The sequence below is a fragment of the Garra rufa genome, chromosome 4 (genome assembly GCF_049309525.1).
Source record: "Garra rufa chromosome 4, GarRuf1.0, whole genome shotgun sequence".
NCBI classification, from domain to species: Eukaryota; Metazoa; Chordata; class Actinopteri; order Cypriniformes; family Cyprinidae; genus Garra; species Garra rufa.
In genome coordinates, this window is record NC_133364.1 from 39,852,451 (window position 1) to 39,875,376 (window position 22,926).

General features: G+C 38.6%; 1 protein-coding gene across 1 annotated transcript; it reads right to left on the reverse strand.

Moving 5' to 3' along the window:
* On the reverse strand, positions 1 to 21,512 carry LOC141334019 (uncharacterized). Its single transcript, XM_073839166.1, has 2 exons — positions 20,951 to 21,512; positions 1 to 1,043 (listed from the first exon to the last, which is right to left on the reverse strand). The coding sequence occupies exons 1-2, from the start codon at positions 21,471 to 21,473 to the stop codon at positions 22 to 24; spliced, it is 1,545 nt and encodes a 514-aa protein (XP_073695267.1). The 5' UTR covers positions 21,474 to 21,512; the 3' UTR covers positions 1 to 21.
* Between the last annotated feature and the right edge of the window lie 1,414 nt (positions 21,513 to 22,926).

The following is a 22,926-nucleotide window of genomic DNA, read 5'->3' on the forward strand; positions in this document are numbered from 1 at the left end:
ATTAACTCATATATTTATGTTTCACGAATTAGGCCCCATGTTACTATTGCCTCCTTTTCCTAAACCTCTGATCACACGGATTAAAATCATTATTTTCTTTTCAGGATGGGATGTTTGCATATGGCGTTTCAGGTCTGTGTGATATCTGAAACTCTGTTCACACTGAGTGCACTTGCAAGGCTTCTCTCCAGTGTGAACTCTAATGTGGATCTTAAGGTTTCCTTTAATCGTGAAGCTCTTTCCACACTGAGGGCAGGAGAAGGGTTTCTCTCCAGTGTGGATTCTAATGTGATCCTCCAGCTTTGGTCTTTGGCTGAAACTCTTTTCACAGTGATGGCATTTGTGAGGCTTCTCTACGACGTGATTTTTTACATGATTCTTGAGGGCATTCCTGTCCGTGAAATTTATTTTACACGCATGACATCTAAAACGATGTCTAGAGTGACTCATGACAGATTTGTCTCCAGAGTGAAACTTCATGTGATGTCTAAGGTTTCTTTTATATCTGAAAAGCTTTCCACATTCATTACAAACAAAAGGCTTCCCTCCATCGTGGATTCTCATATGGCACGTCAAACCTTCTTTACGCGTGAAGCTCTTCTCACACAGTTTGCAGGTGTGGGGTTTCTTTCCTGTGTGAGATCTCATGTGGACGTTAAGGGTTTTTTTCTCTTTAAAACTCTTTCCACACTGAGAGCAAATGTAAGGATTCTCTCCTGCGTGGATTTTTAAGTGGATTTCAAAGCTCTCTTTTTGATCGAAACTTTTTCCACACTGTTGGCAGGTAAAAGGTCTCTCTTTGTGAACTCGCATGTGAACTTTAAGACTTCCTTTTAGTGCAAAACTCTTCCCACACTGAGAACAGGTGAAAGGCTTCTCTCCGGTGTGTACTTTCTTTTGGACTTTAGGGTTCTTACCAGGTTTAGTTTTATGAGTCTGCGAGGAGCTCTGAGATTTTTCCCCAGCCGTGAAATCATGGCATTCCTCATTTTTCTCTTCCATTACATTCAGTTCTTGACTCTCCTCTTTCAGTGGCATCAGGTCTAAAAAGAAAAAAAAAAAACAAGTTAACACCTGTGAATTGGTAAAAAGCTACAGATATAAAAAAATTAAAACATCAAATCCAACCACATGTACGCTAGATCCTACAGTGACATTTGAAAGTTTGGGAATCCGTAAAAATGTGAATAATTTTAACAGAATAAGAGAGATAACACAAAATGCATGTTATTTTTTTATTTAGTATTGTCCTGAGTAAGATGTATTACATGAAAGATGTTTACATTTAGTCAAAAACTAGCTGGAATTATGTTTGGAAACCCTTGGTTCTGTTACCTAGATGATCCAACAGTTTTTTGTTTAGTTTTTTTGTTTAGTGATAGTTGTTCATGAGTCCCTTGTTTGTTCTGAACCAGGGGTGCTCAATCCTGTTCCTGGAGATCTACCTTCCTGCAGAGTTCAGCTCCAGTTCAACCCTGATCAAACACAACTGAGCCAACTAATTAGGATCTGAAGCAGCGCTTGATCATTACAGACAGATGTGTTTGATCAGAGTTGGAACTAAACTCTGCAGGAAGGTAGATCTCCAGGAACAGGGTTGGGCACCTCTATTGTAAACAGATAAACTGAGCCCTGTTCTTCAGAAAAATCCTCCAGGTGCTGCAGATTCTCCAGTTTTCAGCATTTTTGTGTAATTGAACTCTTTGCAACAATGACTGTATGATTTGAGATCCATCTTTTCACACTGAGGACAACTGAGGGACTCAAACACAACTATTACAGAAGGTCCAAACACTCACTGATGCTCCAGAAGGAAACACCATGCAAAAAAACTTCTTGAGTTTGAAGATCAAGGTAAATTGTACTTAAATTATCTTCTGGGAAATATGCAAGCATCTTTGGTTGCTTCCGAAGGGCAGTACTGAATGGAAGAAAAAAAAATTACAAAAGAAGACAAATTTGGACATCTACTTTCTTAATACATCGCGTGGTCCCTCAGTTGCCCTCAGTATAAAAAAATGGATCTCAAAATCATACAGTCATTGCTGGAAAGGGTTCAAATATGATTGAAAACTGAAGTATTTTCCTGATGAACAGTGCTCAGTTTAACTGTTCACGACAAACAAGGGACTCATGAACAACTATCACCAAACAAAAAAGGTGGTAGATAGGGATGGAACGATCAATCGGTTCACGGATCAATTCTGACATCTCCCGAATGCATCGTGTTTCTCTTTGGAATCGATTCTGAGCTTAGATATAAACAGCAGATGGAACTCTAATCTAGTTTATGTCCACCAGAGGTGGGACCAAGTCATTGTTTTGCAAGTTACAAGTAAGTCTCGAGTCTTTGCATTCAAGTCTCAAGTCAAGTCCCGAGTCAAGCCAGACAAGTCCAAGTCGAGTTGCAAGTCCTCAACTTTAAGCTTCAAGTCCTTAACAAGTCACTAGTGCTGTTTGCCCAAATTAGTGCCTCTGTATTAATTACTATAGTAAATTTAAAGTCAATAATAGTCTATAGTAGGTATAATTATAAAATATAGACTATAATAATTAGTGATGTTTTATTGAGGAATGTATCATTGTTTGTGATCAAATATAGGCCTAATTAAATTAATAATTTATTTTAAGTCCACTGTTTCATTTGTTAAATATTCAGTGACTTTAATAAATCAGTTGAGTCAAATAAAATATATAAATATAATATAAATATATATAAATATTTGAAAGGTTTAGCCAATTATTAGGCTACTGTTGTTACTTATTATAATTATTATTATAAGAGGTTTATAGTGATTATGTGTAATTTAAATGTCAAATTATGTGTAATTTAAATGTCATATGTCGCGTCTTTTGCGCGCTCAAGTTCAAATTTCAATAAAAACATCTCACCACGGGTCTTGTGACAAGAACCAACCGAACAGCTTCATCCTTTTCCTTTATAACATTGAAAGCACTGCCAAGTTGGAGAAACAGCTTATCATAGCTGTACAGGAATAACCATTTTTAAATAGGCTAAATTTAATAGCAGATCTACTGCAAGCAATTTTTAACGCTGGAAATCCATTTATCCTATACTAAAACATCCGCCTCTTCATGGAGAGCGGGTCATGGTTGCTTAAAGCCCGGCTCACACTACAGGAGTTTTAGCCCGATTTTGCCCCGATTTTCCCCTCCCAAACGCGGTGTTTTATGAATATAAATTATAACGTGTGTGTATATAGGCCTATATATAAATAAAATACATATTTATTTTGTGTTTCAAAATTATATACATGAGGCTCAAACATTATTAACAAACGTGCGTGTTTATTTTACCACTTCAAAGCAGCCTAAATAACAATGTTAAATAGGCTAGTAAACACACACTCCTTGCAAAAATGTCGGACGTCTCATCTACTGGCCCGAGTCCGACTGGAACCTGTCTTTTTTCTCTTTCTCTCCCCCATTACTGCTGTTTTCAATAGCAAAGTGATTACATTTATTTTAGTTTCTTTAGTTTATGAAGTTAATTTGGAGATATTTTTGGAACACTTTTTGTTTGTTAAATTCAAGTTTTTTTTGTTGGTTTTTTTAGTAACGACCAATTGCGACCAGCGGCAGACAGATTAATTTAGCCTGCTCAAGTCATCACAATTTAAATTAAAATCCATAGTTATATATATATATATATATATATATATATATAAAAACGTATCAAAAGCATATCACAATATTAGTTTAATCGTTCAATGTGTCGTTGCCTGATGTCACGGGTGACAAAAACGCTCAGTGAGCGGAACCTTTTTTTTAACTGACGAGGTACGAGTTTCCAGAGGGAATGATTTGGGTGCGACACATCTCACTCTAACTCCGGTGCTGCGTCCCAATTCGCATACTATCCGTCCTAAATAGTATTCGAAAATAGAATTAGTATGTCCCAAATCGTAGTATGTTCAAAAAAGTATTCCAAAGATTCCCGGATGGTCTACTACTTGACTTCAGAATTCGAAGTGCGGATCAATGCACACTCTAACGGCTAATATTGCCCACAACACATTGCGCGGTGAACGGAGGATTCGATTAGAACTACAAACACGCATAAAAAGTGTTAAAAAACTACAAACATGGAGGATATGCGCGACCAACGGACAGGTAGAGAAAGGAGTTTGAGTGATAAATAATCAGTGTGTAACCTGATAAAAAATATATATTTTTAAATGTTATCCTCGTTATATTTCATGTGCAGCAACATTGTGAACTTTTATAATGATATGTTTGGTCATTAACGTTTAAATGCATAATTATGCAAACACGAGCAGAGTTCTCGGCATGAAAGACTCCTGAAAGAACGTGCCTCTTCATTTCTCTCTAATACGGTAGGAAATTAAATTAAACGAAATGTAGATAATGTTAACTGTGATGATTGACAGGGCAGTTTAAACAGTGAGAGGATTCAGGTAACTAAGCAACAGAGCGTCCGTTAAAAAAGCAGTTATGACGAAGTAGTATGTCCCAAAGCTCGCCTACTATTCTGCTACATACTCAAAAGTATGTACTTTTTCTTCACAAAAAGAGTACATACTTTTAGGGCGTAGTATAAGTAGGCGAATTGGGACGCAGCACGGGTGTGGGAGAAACATTGGCCGGCCTGATTAGCGCTAACACACGGCAGGTGAGTGTGCTTCATGAGACAGACATAAAAGGACCATTCAGAGAAGCTTCTGGAGAGTTCTTGGGGAGAGTTTTCGGGGAGAGTTTTCTGGGAGAGTTTCCTGACGGGTGTTTTCCTGGGGGGAGGGTTTGCTTTCGGGGAGAGAAGTTGGTTGTGCCAGGGCAGCTCCAGAGACAAGCTTGTTTGTGGAAATTCGTCGGGAGTGGAAGTCGTCCATCAACGTCTACTGGATGAACTTATTGATTCAATAGGGTCTGGCTGCAGACATGCACCTCCACTGTCAGACCTGCACTCTCAGACCTGCACTCTCAGTCACCAAAACTTCCTCTGCAGGTGACGTCACTTGCAATCGACACCTGCACACTACGGTACCTGCGCTATTTGCAATCTGTGTGTAGTGGGACTTGTTGGATTGAGAATAACTTCTGAATTCTTTCAAGAATCATTGCTGTAAGTACATATGTGTATCTGTGTATGTTTATTATACGTTTTATTAGATTGTATTCTGATATACAAAATTATGTTTGCCAACGTGTTCGCTGCTCACTGGTTGTGTTTAAAAAGTTGCATTAGCTAGGGCTGTGCAATTAATCGAAATTAGATTTCGATTTCTGCTTCAAACGATCAAGAAAATGCAGTAATCGAGATGAAACGATTATTGTTCCCCACTCCACCCCCTTTCCAGTGGTGCGCTTTCGCTCTTCCATAAAAGCCTAATTTCACATGCAAAACAGCAAAATCATGTAACGTGACTTTCATAAAACGGGACATGCTTGATTTATTCATGTTTCTTTGATGTTATGTTTTTAATAGCGCATAGGAAAAGTTGCGGTGTTTTTTGAATGCGCTCAAAGACGGAGCCGAACATGGACTTGTAAAGTTATATTTTAACTCAGGAGCGCGCCTAAACCGTCAAATACACGCAAAAATATTTGAAAATGAGGCGCTTGTTGATTATTCATGTAAACGCTTGTCAGTTCTGTCTTAAATGACCATAAACAGTTGAGAATAAAAATACGTGTGTAACAGTATATTGTGTCCTTGTGGTTAAGCGCAACACATAAGATTCCTTCTGCTGTCTGTGTTTAATATGAATAAAACTTAAAAATCCAAAAAGAAAAATCAGTCACTGCTTTTGAATGAAGGACGTTTGTAGTTTTAATAAGAAACAAAGCATGTTTAACTATTACAGTGAAGATGCTGTTTTATTTTACATTCAAATAATTACATTTAATTTCTGTAGTATTGTTAGACTACTTTAGACTTGCATAAAAGTATTCAGTATTTTTTTAAGCACTGTTATTCTTATTTTATTTTTTTGTATCTTTTTCGCTGTATTTAAATTAATTACTATAGAAAGTTTTGGACCCTGTCATAATCGTTTAAATAATCGTGATTACAATATTGACCAAAATAATCGGGATTATGATTTTTGCTGAAATCGTGCAGCCCTAAGCTGTATAGCCTAATTAGTCAACCACTCCGTCACTGACTTAAATACAGCTAAAGTAAGCTAAACTACTGAACAATGGTATATGCTTTCGTAAGTTAATTATATAGCTTACACGTAAACTACTGTATAGTTTAGTGGAAGTGATTGTTGTGTTACTGATATTATAAGTAGAATGAGACAATTAAATGTAGTGTTTATTTATTAGCAAAACAGGTAGTGTGAAACATTGTAAAGCACCACATTTGATGTTTTGTTCTGCTCCTACTCTTCTCAATTCAGATTACTTTATTTGAGTGACATTTTATATATTAGAAATATATGTATGTGTGTGTATAACTGGTTTCTTCTATCCTGCTCTTAGGCAGATGAAGCAAGTATAGGTGTACTGATGGAATCATCACAAGAGGTACATTATTTTGTTACAGGACTGGTCACAAGTAATTGTTTCTTTTTTGCACAATACTGAATTAATGTTTTTGGTATCTTACCTTTGTATCTCTCTTGTTCTTTGTGTTATTTTAGAGAATCAACTGATGGGAGATTTAAATAAAGCCAGCAAGTGGTGTTTGGAGCCGTTGATATATATGTATGCCTCATTAGCAACTGTTTCTATGGGCCTTTATACATAAGCCGTCCGCCATTTTGCTGCGGTCCACTTGACGTCATTCACCCATAGATCTAGGTAAATCACCATAGTAATCACTGAATATTCGAAATATAAAAGTCCTTCACAGCCGTTGGTCTGCGAACCTACATTATGGTGAATGACGTCAAGTGGACCGCTGTAATATGGCGGACGCATCTACGTGCTTGGAGCGGGCCAATGGGGTATCTACGTATACATATATATGTTTGGAACAGCCAAGTGTGCTGCTTGGTTCTGTTCACCTGCCCAAAGTACTCTGCATGGAGGATGAAGATGTTGATGAGGCCATGGACAAATTACAGAAGGCTGAATTTTCAGAGGACAGACTTGTTGCTCTGGAACCTTTCAGCTTTATCTTTACTGCGATGAAGGACATGGACTTTTTCCTTGAACATGTAGTTGATGTTATGAATCTGAAAGTATTCTGTCAAACTGAAAAGGAAGGAAATGCATAATGTGCTTCTTTGCAGAAATAAAAGAAAATACATAATTTGCCTCTTTGCATTCTTTCTGTTCTGTTTTTGTTTGTTATGGAAGTGTTTTAAGCTTTTACTTATTTTTATATTACTATTTAATAAAACTATTGCTAGTTTTCCAAATAATAGTTAATAGTCTGTCTCTTTGTAACTAGCTTACAATAAAAAAAACTAAAATTAAAAATAGCATCTGCTTAATTTTTGTTAATGTTATAGTTTGGTAATGTAATATAGTTGTAGCCTACTTGAATGATAAAGTACAACATTATACTCCTATGATAAACAAGCAGCAAAAAATAACTGGGGGCAAAGTTTCTGTCTGGTTATACTACTAAAGTACTTTAAACCATTTAACAGCAGCGTCTTTACTGGCAACGGGTACTTTAAACTATATAACCGCTTCAATACAGCGTCTTTGGCAACGCGAACGAATGACTGGAAACTTATTTCCGGTTTTTTTGTGTCGATTGCAAGTGACGTAGCAGGTACCGTAGTGTGCAGGTGTCGATTGCAGGTGACGTCACCTGCAGAGGAAGTTTGGGTGACTGAGAGTGCAGGTCTGAGAGTGCAGGTCTGACAGTGGAGGTGCATGTCTGCAGCCAGACCCTTCTCTATTGATTGGATCTCTGCTGGGAAGAGAGAGAGAAAGTTAAGTGAATGGATTCCATCTTTCCAACATTTAGAAAGCTTGAAGAGGATACAGCACATGTAGATCTTACTGGTGGGGAAGCTATGTGTTTCAGAGTGCGCTGAAGAGGAATCGAGAACGGAATATCCCCGACGTGAGTGGAACGGATGGATTGAGGCTCTGATCAGCCCTATTGAGTGAGTGGATTGTAGTGCTTTTGTCTCATTGATATATATGGATTCATTGCTGTGGATTTGAAGTGAACACGAGTGTGGTGTGTCTTTGCTGAGAAGTGGCCCAACCCCTGCTTACACGTTTGTGGAAAGAAATACTATTAACCTCTTCACTGCCTGAGCCCTGTGAGTATACAGCTACGCTGGTGAAATATAATTAACCCCTTCTCTGCCTGAGCCCTGTGAGTATACAGCAATACTGATGAAATACAATTAACCTCTTCTCTGCCTGAGCCCTGGAAGTATGCAGCATCGCTGTGAAGTAAGCTTTTAAACTACTGTCTCCCTATTGTGCACCGACGAAAGTACCCTGTACTGAGAGGAATCCTTACCTTCTTGCTTAATGCTTAAGTTAGGAAGTATGCAGCATTGCTGGCGGAGTAAGCTTTTAAACTACTGTCTCCCTATTGTGCACCGACGAAAGTACCCTGTACTGAGAGGAATCCTTACCTTCTTGCTTAATGCTTAAGTTAGGAAGTATGCAGCATTGCTGGCGGAGTAAGCTTTTAAACTACTGTCTCCCTATGGTGCACCGACGAAAGTACCCTGTACTGAGAGGAATCCTTACCTTCTTGCTTAATGCCTAAGTTAGGAAGTATGCAGCATTGCTGGTGAAGTAAGCTTTTAAACTACTGTCTCCCTATTGTGCACCGACGATAGTACCCTGTACTGAGAGGAATCCTTACCTTCTTGCTTAATGCCTAAGTTAGGAAGTATGCAGCATTGCTGGTGGGGTAAGCTTTTAAACTACTGTCTCCCTATTGTGCACCGACGGAAGTATCCTGTACTGAGAGGAAATTCTTACCTTCCTGCTTAATGTCTAAGTTAGGAAGTATGCAGCATTGCTGGTGGGGTAAGCTTTTAAACTACTGTCTCCCTATTGTGCACCGACGGAAGTATCCTGTACTGAGAGGAAATTCTTACCTTCTTGCTTAATGCCTAAGTTAGGAAGTATGCAGCATTGCTGGTGGGGTAAGCTTTTAAACTACTGTCTCCCTATTGTGCACCGACGGAAGTATCCTGTACTGAGAGGAAATTCTTACCTTCCTGCTTAATGTCTAAGTTGAGGAAGTATGCAGCATTGCTGGTGAAGTAAGCCTTTAAACTACTGTCTCTCTATTATGCACAGACGAAAGTATCCTGTACTGAGAAGAATCCTTACCTTCCTACTTACTGTTTGAGTCCTGAAGTATACAGCATTGCTGGTGAAGTAAGCTCGTCAACCACTGCCTCCCTATAGTGCACCAACGGAAGTATCCTGTACTGAAAAGGAATTCTTACCTTTCTACTTACCTACCGTCTGAGTCCTGAAGAATGCAGTATCGCTGGTGAAGTAAGCTGTTGGATTACTGTTCAATTACTGTGCACTGACGAAGGTGTTTACCTGTAGTGGAAAGAAGACCTGGAAGACGTTGAAGTCCATTACATCTGTGCCCGTTGATAAATTGTTCAATAAAGATTGTTATTCTTTAAACCATTTTCTGTCTGTTTCGTCCATCTGTTGCGGGCCTGTGGTGTCGGCTCCTCGCGGTGGTTGGTGTTCAAAGACAGGGGCGGCTGGTCATTCGATTCATTCGAGTCCAGTCCGCCCCTCGTGACATAAGTGGCGTAGTCGGCAGGATTTACCACCGTGGGTTGTAGCGTTCACAGGTACGCGATGGTGGACGAAGAGGCACCAGCGGCTCGTCCGCAAGTCATGCCGATCTTTATGGGAGCTCCTTGGGCACAGCGTTATGGAGGGCCAGGATCGGAGCTGAGTTTGCACGATTGGAAGGCACAGACGGAATATCTGGCTGGATTACAGGGACTGAGAGGTATGGCGAATGGAATTGAAGGAACACCGGTTCTAGGGACTAGAACCGATTGGTAGGGGGGGATGTCACGGGTGACAAAAAACGCTCAGTGAGCAGAACCTTTTTTTTTTTACTGACAAGGTACGAGTTTCCAGAGGGAATGATTTGGGTGCGACACATCTCACTCTAACTCCGGGTGTGGGAGAAACATTGGCCGGCCTGATTAGCGCTAACACACGGCAGGTGAGTGTGCTTCATGAGACAGACATAAAAGGACCATTCAGAGAAGCTTCTGGAGAGTTCTTGGGGAGAGTTTTCGGGGAGAGTTTTCTGGGAGAGTTTCCTGACGGGTGTTTTCCTGGGGGGAGGGTTTGCTTTCGGGGAGAGAAGTTGGTTGTGCCAGGGCAGCTCCAGAGACAAGCTTGTTTGTGGAAATTCGTCGGGAGTGGAAGTCGTCCATCAACGTCTACTGGATGAACTTATTGATTGGATCTCTGTTGGGAAGAGAGAGAGAAAGTTAAGTGAATGGATTCCATCTTTCCAACATTTAGAAAGCTTGAAGAGGATACAGCACATGTAGATCTTACTGGTGGGGAAGCTATGTGTTTCAGAGTGCGCTGAAGAGGAATCGAGAACGGAATATCCCCGACGTGAGTGGAACGGATGGATTGAGGCTCTGATCAGCCCTATTGAGTGAGTGGATTGTAGTGCTTTTGTCTCATTGATATATATGGATTTATTGCTGTGGATTTGAAGTGAACACGAGTGTGGTGTGTCTTTGCTGAGAAGTGGCCCAACCCCTGCTTACACGTTTGTGGAAAGAAATACTATTAACCCCTTCTCTGCCTGAACCCTTTGAGTATACAGCAATACTGATGAAATACAATTAACCTCTTCTCTGCCTGAGCCCTGGAAGTATGCAGCATCGCTGTGAAGTAAGCTTTTAAACTACTGTCTCCCTATTGTGCACCGACGATAGTACCCTGTACTGAGAGGAATCCTTACCTTCTTGCTTAATGCCTAAGTTAGGAAGTATGCAGCATTGCTGGTGGGGTAAGCTTTTAAACTACTGTCTCCCTATTGTGCACCGACGGAAGTATCCTGTACTGAGAGGAAATTCTTACCTTCCTGCTTAATGTCTAAGTTGAGGAAGTATGCAGCATTGCTGGTGAAGTAAGCCTTTAAACTACTGTCTCTCTATTATGCACAGACGAAAGTATCCTGTACTGAGAAGAATCCTTACCTTCCCACTTACTGTTTGAGTCCCGAAGTATGAAGCATTGCTGGTGAAGTAAGCTCGTCAACCACTGCCTCCCTATTGTGCACCAACGGAAGTATCCTGTACTGAAAAGGAATTCTTACCTTTCTACTTACCTACCGTCTGAGTCCTGAAGAATGCAGTATCGCTGGTGAAGTAAGCTGTTGGATTACTGTTCAATTACTGTGCACTGACGAAGGTGTTTACCTGTAGTGGAAAGAAGACCTGGAAGACATTGAAGTCCATTACATCTGTGCCCGTTGATAAATTGTTCAATAAAGATTGTTATTCTTTAAACCATTTTCTGTCTGTTTCGTCCATCTGTTGCGGGCCTGTGGTGTCGGCTCCTCGCGGTGGTTGGTGTTCAAAGACAGGGGCGGCTGGTCATTAGATTCATTCGAGTCCAGTCTGCCCCTCGTGACACCTGACACATTCATGGTAATTACTTTTGCTGGGGCTTAGCGGCCAGGTGCATTTGAACACTGAACCCTTCCAGAGAGAGATCACGAGAGGTGCTCCCTCCTGCATGATTATCCTAATAATATCTTGTAGTGTGATGCGCCACGAATTTCAAATATTGTAGTGTATGCATGTTTAGGATTTCAGGTAGGATAATCTGCAAAGTTTCTCCGTATGTGTTAGGGCTGCAGCGATACACTAATCTCACGATATGATACGATACGATACACGATATTTTGCCAACGATACAATTCGATTCGATACGATATTATTCGATACACGTACATCATTTTCTGATAGATTTAAAAGAGACAGAGTGATTTTGGTGACATCCTGTAAGTGTTTTCATTAATTGAAATAAACTAAAAAAACATCAGACAGCTTGCAAAATAAATGCTGGACAAAATTAATCAAAGATGTGTTGAGAAAATTTGTTCCATTTATTGAAACAGTGCAAACTGCAGCTTACAAGCCTTTGAAAAGTAAATAAAATGCAACATTGCAATTTGCAAATAAAGGGATAGTTCACCCAAAAATGAAAATTTGATGTTTATATGCTTACCCCCAGGGCATCCAAGATGTAGGTGACTTCGTTTCCTCAGCAGAACACAAACGAAGATTTTTAACAAAAACCAGTGCAGTCTGCCTGTCAAATAATACTGGTGGATGGGCACCAAACCTTTAAAAGTAAGCAAAAACATGCACAGACAAATCCAAATTACACCCTGCGGCTCGTGACGATACATTGATGTCCTAAGACACGAAACGATCGGTTTTTGTGAGAAACTGAACAGTATTTATATCATTTTTACCTTTAATACACAGCCACGTTCATCTGTCCTGAGCACGAGCTTTGAATGCGGCTCGTCACGAGTGAACGCGCTCTGACGTAGTATACGCAAACGCCGTAAGGGGAAATCGGTTAAAAGTCCCGCATGAGTTTGCACAAGCAGATGTAATCTTTTATCTTTTAATTGGTTTGAACAATCAGGATAAGCGCAAGTAATTACCATTTTGAATAGCGGCTATACCCACAGTCTGTGTGCACTGTGTAAACAACGAGTGTTGTATACAAGCGACAGATCGCTTCCGGTGTTTGCGTATTCTACTTCAGAGCGCGTTCAAATGTGACGATCCGAAAGCTAACCTCCTGCTCAGGACAGATGGACGTGGCTGTGTGTCAAAGGTAAAAAATGATACAAATACTGTTCAGTTTCTCACAAAAACCAATCGTTTCGTGTTTTAGGACATCAGTGTATCGTCACGAGCCGCAGGGTGTAATTTGGATTTGTCTGTGTGTGTTTCTCTTTCCTCTAAAGATTTGGTAACCATTGACTGCCATTATTAGACTTCACCGGTTTTTGTTAAAAATTCTGCTGAGAAAACAAAGTCACCTACATCTTGGATGCCCTGGGGGTAAACAAATAAACATCAAATTATATATAAAGGGATCCGTTTAAGCAGGCGGGTGCTGGATTTATATTCGCCGCCATTCTCTGAATATCCTCGCTCTGACTTGGTAAACAGAAAGAGGTAGACATCTGCGTCTGTGTAAAGTTAGTACGGGTAACTTGCTCTACAGCAACACTAGCGGCTGGCTGACCAAATCGCTCTTCCTGCAACGCGAACAGGGGTAAACAAGACGGGGGATTAGAATGGGACGTATGTATCTATACTTGCGGCTAAAAAAATCGATACTTTTTTTGAAAAAAAAATATCGATTTATATCGCAGAATCGATAAAATCCTCCAGCCCTAGTATGTGTGCGCTGCAACCAGATTTCATATTCGGTTAGGATTTTAAAACTCCGTAGTGAGAGCCGGTGTTCTAACATTTCATCCTTCCTATCCTGACGCCAGTCACGCCACAGGAGCGCAAGCTGCAAGAGCGGTTTGGAAAGAAAGACAAAGCGGCGCGTCTAGCGTTTTGTACGCGTTTTTAGGCTCAACATGTGAATGGCCCCTAAAAAACATTAAATATCCTTAACATTATGTGGATAAAAACATTGCAAGCGCTCACTTAGCGAGTCCCTCTCTGGCTCAGTGCCAAATGCTGCGCTAACCATACATTCGCTTCAGCCTATATTGATCAGAACTCTCCGAAGTTTTTCTTTAGAAGACTTGCCGAGTCACAGGGTTCAAGTCCAAGTCAAGTCTCGAGTCATTGCTGTCAAAGTCTAAGTCGAGTCGCAAGTCATCTTTGATTATGTCAAGTCAAGTCACAAGTCATCAAATTTGTTACTCGAGTCCGACTCGAGTCCACAACTCTGATGTCCACACACTCAAACACTGACGAAGAAGAGTGCTGAAGAGTTGTGTAATTTCACCTCAGCTCAAAATGCTTTTATGATGTGAGATTAATGTAAACGGCCCACTATGAACACCCTTGTTATATGCTTCTCAAATTGTATGAATGGTTATTTCAGGTTGAAGTGCGTGTAAGGATTTGGAAGCAAGCAGAGTACGGCTGTTCCTAAAGCAAGCAGTGCCATCTGCTGTTTAAAACTAAACTCAGAATCGATTTGAGAAAGAATCGCAATCTGAAAATCTCAGAATCGATGCCGAATCATTCCTGGATTCGCACTGCAATGATTTATCGTCCTGTCCCTAGTGGTAGATCATCCAGGTAACCACAAACAGTATTAAGAAACCCATGGTTCCCAAACTTTTGAAGGGAGTTATTTTAAAATGTCAGCTATTTTCTTGTCTTGTGAGCTGTATGTAAACATCTTTTATGTAATACATATTACTCAGGACAGTGCTACATTTTTTTTTTTTTTTTTTTTTTATGATCTCTCTTATTTTGGTAAAATTATTCACATCCACAGATTCTGCAAGGCATTTTAAATTTTTTAAATCGAGAGTTTTAAAAGAAGTGGGACAGAAAGAAGGGGACTGGGTCGGGAAAGGTCAATTATTTGGACGCCCAAAACTCAACAGCATTTTATGTCGGCATACTGTCCACGAGGCTATTGGCACCGACAGATAGATGTGCTTGTTAAATAAACATCCATGACCACAGATTAGTGGTGGGAAATTACAACAAATAAATGAGGAGCTCTTTTCCAAAACGAAATGAAAACTAATTTTTTTTTACCTAGACCCATACATTTTGTTATTATTTAATTTATCAATTTCAAATTTTCAAATTCAATTTTTCATTGTTTAATTTGTTAAACAATGATTGTTAAATGAAACAACAATATTGTAGATTAGAAATACAAACTTTTTTTTTTTTCAAAACGCTACAAATCCTTTAAGAAATTGTTGGTTTAAGTTAAAAACAAAAAACAAGAGAACATGCAGCATATGACATCAGGGACTCATACTATAAATTAATATAAATCAAATAAATGCAAATGCATGAAATAAATAAACTAAATGGTAAAATTTTAATTTCATGTTTCAATATTGTACACCACATGAAAAACAAATAATTTAAAAAAGAACACACATACAAATACCATTAGATAATAAAAATACAACGTTAACATTACATTCAAATCATTTAGTAACACATTTAGGCTAATAGTCATTTAGCGCCAAACCTGTAAAAACTAATTACAATATTCAGTAGGCAAGTCGTTTAGTAATACATTCAAAGTCTTTTACAGTAAAGTGTCAAACCTGTAACAAGTAGGACCAATTTGTTCACTACATATGCATGAAAAAAAAGCACATTATTAAAAATATTCAATAATGATAATGATATTCAAGTCAAGTCAAAGGCAAACCCGTAAACAGTAGGACCATTGTCTGATATACCTAAAACAAATCTCACTACGGAAACAATACTCCCCATTGTACATTTATTCATTTAGCATTGTAAGCCATCTTTAAACCAACCTGGTTGGTACTCAAATCAAGAATGCGTGCTTCACTGAGTTTAAAGCTCTTCTGAGCCTTAACACACTCTTTTGTGGCTGACCTACAATCAAACGCTTCCCAGTCTGTGCCATAAATGTGAACGTGGCCGAATTGCTGGAGGATGATATGGTGTTCCTGTGGTAGCAGAATTGTGTCAATGTTCCTGATCTTCTGCTCAATTCTGCCAAAGACTCGGTCTGCTGGGAGAAAACTGTGCCCGCTTACTGGAAAGGTGTGCTCTATGCGAAGGTTGGGAAAAAACTGATGAAGTTCCATGAGCATGAACACCATGTTCATGTTTTTGTTTTGCCCAAAACAAGAGCGAGTGAAAATGTGAGTGGTGCTTGCGGTGGCAAAAACTCGGCCCTCGGTTGCTAGGGTGGTCACTATGAAGTGTTTATGTCAGTATTTATTGGCTACTTGATAGGACGAGTAAAAAGAGCCAACCGCCAGCTCTCTATGACTTTCTGATCCAAAGATATGATCGCACAAATTTTATGGCAATGTTAAGTCAATCTGAGTTTTTGCCAAGCGCAACCTCCCGCTCTCTCTATTGAAACCAACACGGAAGTGACTTAAACTGAAATTCATTGACTGGCCGCTAAAGACTGGCTGCAAAAGGGAGTCAGTCCCATTGACTCCCCATGTTAAAATGCCCAACTTTACAGCAGAAAAAAGTATGTTTACAGCCTGGTTCAAAAATGGTTTTGGTCCAAATAGCTAGTTTTGCCCTTCATGTCAACTGTGAGGGGGTGAATTTTGTTATAACTCATCCGTTTTAGTTGTATTAAGCCTTAATATTCAGCATAATTAAGGGCGTGGCCACTTGAGTGATGGGGGGTTGCCGCTGCTGTCACCACTGTCACACTAGGAGGGCGTGGTTTCAGCAATCAGCTCCACCCACGTCCCGCCTTTTTGCCCATTTTTGATTATCCGGGAGTGACTCGCGGTGACGCGATTCCAAGATGGCGACGTCAAATCCCGCCCACTAAAGGCTTCAAAATAGCGCTTCAGAATCCTACGTCCATATTTTTTACAGTCTATGGTTTTTGCCCAAATTTCTCGCCCACTGTACGATAATCGTACGCCCGATCGCTAAGAAAAGTCAAAGCACACCTCTCCTCAATAACCCGGTCGATTTGAGACGTCATTCATGGGTCTATGACAAACGGTGCGGGACGAGTTACACGCCGAAGTTCCTATGGGCCTGCATGAACATTCAGGTCAGTGGTGCTCCTCTCAAGACTGGATGTGCTCAACAATGAGTCTCCTTCTCCTGTTGTGCTCCTCACTGTGCCGTGCACCGCCTCTTCTCTCTGGGCGAGCCTCTGCAGTCTCCGCATAATATTTAGCCACCCGGGAAACACGGTCTTTGCTGATGCCTGTGAAAGGAAATAGTTTAGATTGTCATGCATTGATTAGAGCCAGTATGAAATTAACTATAGCAAGTAAGTTGTGTGTAGCTCTGTTTATGTTAGTGCCTGTACTTCCATTAGGAAGAAAAATGTATGTTAAAAGTATCACATTCTCACTAAAAATGAATTTCTCTAAATTGCAATGAATTCAGTTCCACTTCCTGTAATTCCAATTCAATTCAAATTTTAATTCTCTGAAAAGGGCTCTACGCTTACTTTTCTTGTTAGGAGGTGAAAACTTGTAGGAGCACAGTCAATATAATAACAATAATCCAAAAATCTGATAAAAAACTAGCCTTCCCATTACAAGGTGAAATTTGACTCCTTAATGTGATTTACAGGGAATTTAACCTTTTTTTTTCATGTTTAATAAGGCTCAGAGGTGACATGAGTGCAATCAAATTCAGAAATTCATGTTGAGATTAAGGTTTTAAATATAGTTTTGAATACAGATATATTAACCCTTATGTGTTGTTGGGGATGTTTTCGTCCACTCAGGGGTGCTGTTGAGTCTTAATTTGGCCACTTTTTCTCTGTTAAAGCAAATTAAATTATTTTTTGTGAGAAATCTTATTTTGACACATATTTTAAGAACATGCTTTGAAATTTTTCAAAAACTCAACCGTACGCTCTGGGCATATTTACTACCCTCTCGTTATGTTCGTGGATGAAAACATCCACTAAATTAAACTGCTGTGAATATCAGATAATTTTTTTTTTTTTTTTTTTTTGCATAAATGTCTTAATCAACCTCAGTCCTGATCAAAACTACTAAATCTTTTGAATAAATTCAGGATTTAGACTCTTTAATTGCCAAGTTCATAAATGATGTTTATTTAACTGCTGTATTAGATCAATATCTCATTTACAAACCCAAAATTATTAAAAGCTGCCACTCATCTTGTTTCGCAATATCACAAAGCTCTATTATAATCAACAAAGTTCTCTATCCTCCTAGGGCCTGGCATCCACATACGTGGACATGACATTTTTTGGAATTTACAGTAGTTTACAACAGTATAAATTGACATCGCATGTGTGATAAATAAATTTACACTGATTTTTATTTGTTGAAAATGTAAAAAATGTTTGCAAAAAACGTAGTTTGGGAAGAATTTGAAGAAGTTGAGTTATATATGCAACAGTAACAATAAAAATATTCAGGCACATTTCTCAGGCTATAAATAAAAGAGAGCACTTTGTTACACAACGGTGTCTAGATTTTTTTCTGTGGATACAGACCAAGTCCCATCTTTTTTTTTTTTTTTAAAAAGAGCATCATGTTCAAAAGTTGTACTCACCAAACACTTTAATGAAGGTGGCCTTGCAAACGGAGACCCTCTCTGGGTGACTGCTGCACAAAAGACTGTACTTGACTGATATGTTTCGGTCTTTTTGTTTGTTTACGTCCAGGACTTTAAGACGCTGCCTTTTCACCCGTGTTACGTCCAGGAGATGAAGTATGGCTCTGTCCTGGTCAACCTTGTTCGGTCTTTCATAAAACTTCACAAAATTCATCATCAGGTCATCCGCTGACAGTTTCTCGGCCTGACAGAAACCGGTCGACCCAGACTTGTGTTGACATCCCACGGAGGGTATTAACGCGCCCCCTGAGTGACGGACCTTCTTCTTTTGTTGTGTTTTATGATGTTCTCTGTCCACTCGGCGTTTTCTACCCCCATGTGTAGGTCTGACTGGCTCATCTAGGCCAGCAAAAGTGTTGTTAGAGTTTAAAGAACTCATTTTGAAGACAAACATCTCTCGCTTCAGAGCACGCCTTGTTGGATTGCGTCCAACGCTCAATTCTGATTGGTCGAGAGGACATACGGGTCATTCCAGCTGGAATCATCAAATTTTGGAAAACTTCCCCACCTGACCTCCTCAGATTTGTCTGAAAAAAACCTGTGATGGGTAATAGATCATATACAAAAATTCAGATCTCTACCGTGCATACTACTTTCACAAAAAAAATCTGTAAAAAGTTAGTTTTGGCATCACAGTTTGAGTGACCATGTTCAGACTGAAATATCTCCAGAACTAGTTGTGCCAGGTCCATCAAATTTTCTGGGCTAAGAGTCCAGAACTGCATGAATTACAACTCACAGCATTGCTACTGAATTTACACCTGAATGCTGGCCCTCTACTTTTCTTTGAAACTATTACTTTAAGGGTTTTCAGATGTCCATAGAAACCTCAATTTTCAATGTATAAGCATCAAACTTGGTAAATGGGCTGATATGTCTTTCACATCCTTTGACATCAGACAATAGAGTCTTATGGATGTTGAGATATTAAGGTCCAAAAATGAAAAAAAAAAAAAAAAAAAACTCATTTACACCAATGTTCAGAGCAATATTTCCCATGAATGACACCAGGGGCCTCATTTATAAAAACTTGCGTAGAAACCATCCTTGATTTTATCTAAGAACTTTTCTGATTTGATCGTAAGAGCGATTCAGAGAAAACGAACGTACCACGAAATCCATGCGTACGCCAGTCATTCGGTTATAAATCACAAATGATCGTGGAATTGTGTGCAGCTGAATGTTCCGCCGTCGAAACGCCCCTGCTTAATTAATTAACATATTAAATGAGCTCATTCCTAAAGCAAAAACTCTGTGACAATGGCAAGTAAAAAGGAGCGCAAGAAATCAAATTATAGTGAGGCTGAACTATCTGCAATACCAGGCATTACCACAAGGAAACGGTCGTACGCCAAGCTGGAATCTGACGTGGAGATAAGTACTTTTCCACGTCAAAGACGGTTTTTATAAATCTGTACTTTGACGTGGATTTGATCGTACGAACACTCTAAGATCAAATCAGTGCGTAAGAAAGTTTTATAAACGAGGCCCCAGGTGTGAACCTGAAACTTGTTTTTTTGAAAGAGCGTGTTCTTATTGATAAAATATAAAAAAAATTAGGAAGGGGTTTTGCCTCATTTTCCTGGTGTCATTCATGGGAAATATTGCTCTGAACATGGATGTTAAAGACGTGGTACATATCAGCCCATTTACCAAGTTTGATGCTTATACATTGAAAATTATGGACATCTGAAAACCCTTAAAGTAACAGTTTAAAGAAAAGTAGAGGGCCAGCATTCAGGTGTAAATTCAGTAACAATGCTGTGAGTTGTAATTCATGCAGTTCTGGACTAGGACTCTTAGCCCTGAAAATTTGATGGACCTGGCACAACTAGTTCTGGAGATGCCAAAACGGGGTAAAAAACAAACCTTTTTCTTTTTTACAGATGTTTGAAAAAAGCATGCACAGTAGAGATCTGAAATGTTGTATATGATCTATTGGGCATATTACCCATCACATGGATTTTTTTTCAGACAAATCTGAGGGGGTCAGGTGGGGACCATTTGATGATTCCAGCTGGAATGACCCATATCGCATTTTGGCTAAAAACAGGTTCGGCTCTTATAGGGTTTTGGAAAAAAAACTGCATCTTGCAGTACATTTTAAACAAGGAAAATAACGATTTTGCATGAAACATTGATGGAGCAGTGAATAGGTTCCATACACAGCAAAATTGCATGACAAACTATTTTTTATTTGGCGTTTATCGAGTTTTGGCAAAAGAGCTCTTCAAATACTCTTCTCTCGACTATAATGTGAAGTTCTGAATATCCAGCTTTCATGTGCATCACAGGGAAATTTGACAAACAAAAACAGCTCTTATTGCATTTCTTTCTCAAGAGAAGAAAGTGTTTTTCAGTCTCATTTCCTTTTAAAAAATGAGGATTGTTATTTGTAGTCTTAAGAAAATAATGTTTACAAGACCCTGAATTAAAAAAAAGTGACTGTGAGGATGAACAAAAATAATAATAATCATAATTTATAGACAACAAACCTCACTCACATTCACGGTTTGCTCTTTGTAAAGTATTTGTACTGTAGTGATAAAAACGAATGATTTCCATTGCTTTCATTTCAGAAATAGATACTGAGATTAATGTCAGACAAACTACGTATTTATGTGTGACTAAATAAGACAAATAACAAAGATAGCGATATGTATAAAACATAATCACTAAAAAAAGACTTTGAGAATGAAACCAACCTGTTTGTTCCTCAGGATCTTCATGTTTGACTTCAAATGTTTCTTCAATCTCCTTATATTCACTCTCATCTTTAATAAACATCATCTCTGTTTGTTGTTCCTCAATATCTTCATGTTTGACTCCAAATGTTTCTTCAATCTCCTTATATTCACTCTCATCTTTAATAAACATCATCTTTGTTTGTTGTTCCTCAGTTTCTTCATGTTTGACTCTGAATAACTCTTCAATCTCCACATCTTCACTTTCCTCTTTCATAAACATCATCTGTGTTTGTTGTTCCTCAATATCTTCATATTCGACTCCAAATGACTCTTCAATCTCCACATCTTCACTTTCCTCTTTCATAAACATCATCTGTGTTTGTTGTTCCTCAATATCTTCATATTCGACTCCAAATGACTCTTCAATCTCCACATCTTCACTCTCATCTTTAATAAACAACATCTTTGTTTGTTGTTCCTCAGTATCTCTGAATGTTTCTTGAATTTTCAAATCTTCACTCTCATCTTTAATAAACGTCATCTTTATATCAGTGTGTCACGTGGATCTCAGTCACTTCAGCTGGAGTTTTCTGAGTTTAAGATGAGAATAATTAACAGACAGAAGAAGAAATGCACACTAAATCTCATACTAGTCCCTTTGTAGTCAGCACACTAGTAAGGGAGTCAGTCAGAGTGAGAGTTAATGGACTTAAATGACCAGATTAGAGACAAAAACACTCAAAAAGTAGCACTGCAAATGAATAAAATAATGCTATATAATACATTATATTTACAAGCTGATAGAAACAGACCTAATTCACATGTTTGTTTCTTCTTTGCAAACTCTAATAAGATTTTCTTCACGTTTGGGTGGAAACCCACTGTTTTGAGTTTGAAAAAGCTGTATTTGTTAATCATTTCTTGTCAGAGAGCAAACGTGTGTTTATGATGAACAGAGACTGAAATGAGACACGTTTACTCATAAAAACCGTTCATTATTGTTGTTAGATACATTCGTGTTACATTCATTAGCTATTCACTCAATTCACAGTTATCTGTATCAGCATTTCCCAAGATGAGAATTTAAATTGTATTTATTTCCAGAGGTATATATAGCTTTGTCTGTGTGAGCCATGAACACTATGTAGGGATCATATCAATCTGAACACAGTTCATTCACATAGTTCTCTTCTGAAGAGCTGGTGATCTGAATCAGAGTTAAATAAGAGACACGCGAGGAATAGGGTTGAGAACTGCTAATTCTCAGAGAGAGCTATTTTGGTTTAAACACTAGACAAAGGATTAAAACACAAACCTTTCTTCAGCAGAAACACAGATGCAGGAGTGTGGCGCAGCCTTATGACATCATCCCTCCTCAACAAAATAAAAGTCCTCTTCACATAATAGAAATTCACACACAGAAAACAAACTCAGAGTGTCAGATGATGGACTGATTTAAACGATACATGCCAGATTTCCAAAGCTATAAATACTACTGAGATTTTTTAAGTGATTTATTTTGAGATTTTAAGTGATAGACCTCTGTTGACTAAAATAATTGTCCCTATATATTTCTATTAAAAACGTGAACCTTCTAAATAAGTGTACAATAATTTCCAGCTTAAAAATGTTAAAGCTAATTTTTCAATTAATGATAATGAAATGACAGATCATCTTTCCATTTCCAGTTTTAAATAGATTTAGCAAGTAGTTCTTTGTGTGCATTAAATTCACATATGTTCCCTTGTTAGAGAAGAAACATAGTTTTAGGAAACATTACTAGTCATAAACTATTCTCCTGCAGAATTCTTTATTCTTAAGGCCAAATCTTCAAGATCCAACTCTTGCTGCCACGATTCCTTGATTCAATTACAGTACTCCGTTTTAAAATTTAAAGTTAATTAAATTAATAAAAGTTAAAGTTTAAAAAAAAAGTTACACATAGGTCCATAGAGGACAAAAATGTCAATATCCAGAAACTGTCATAAAAATAT

Bases quoted from the DNA above. Each gene is read 5' to 3' on its own strand.
- LOC141334019 (XM_073839166.1), bottom strand. From the start codon at position 21,473: ATGACGTTTATTAAAGATGAGAGTGAAGATTTGAAAATTCAAGAAACA. The intron at 1,044-20,950 runs GTTGGTTTCATT...TTTTCTTTTTAG, and splicing joins AGATCCTGAGGAACAAACAG to ACCTGATGCCACTGAAAGAG.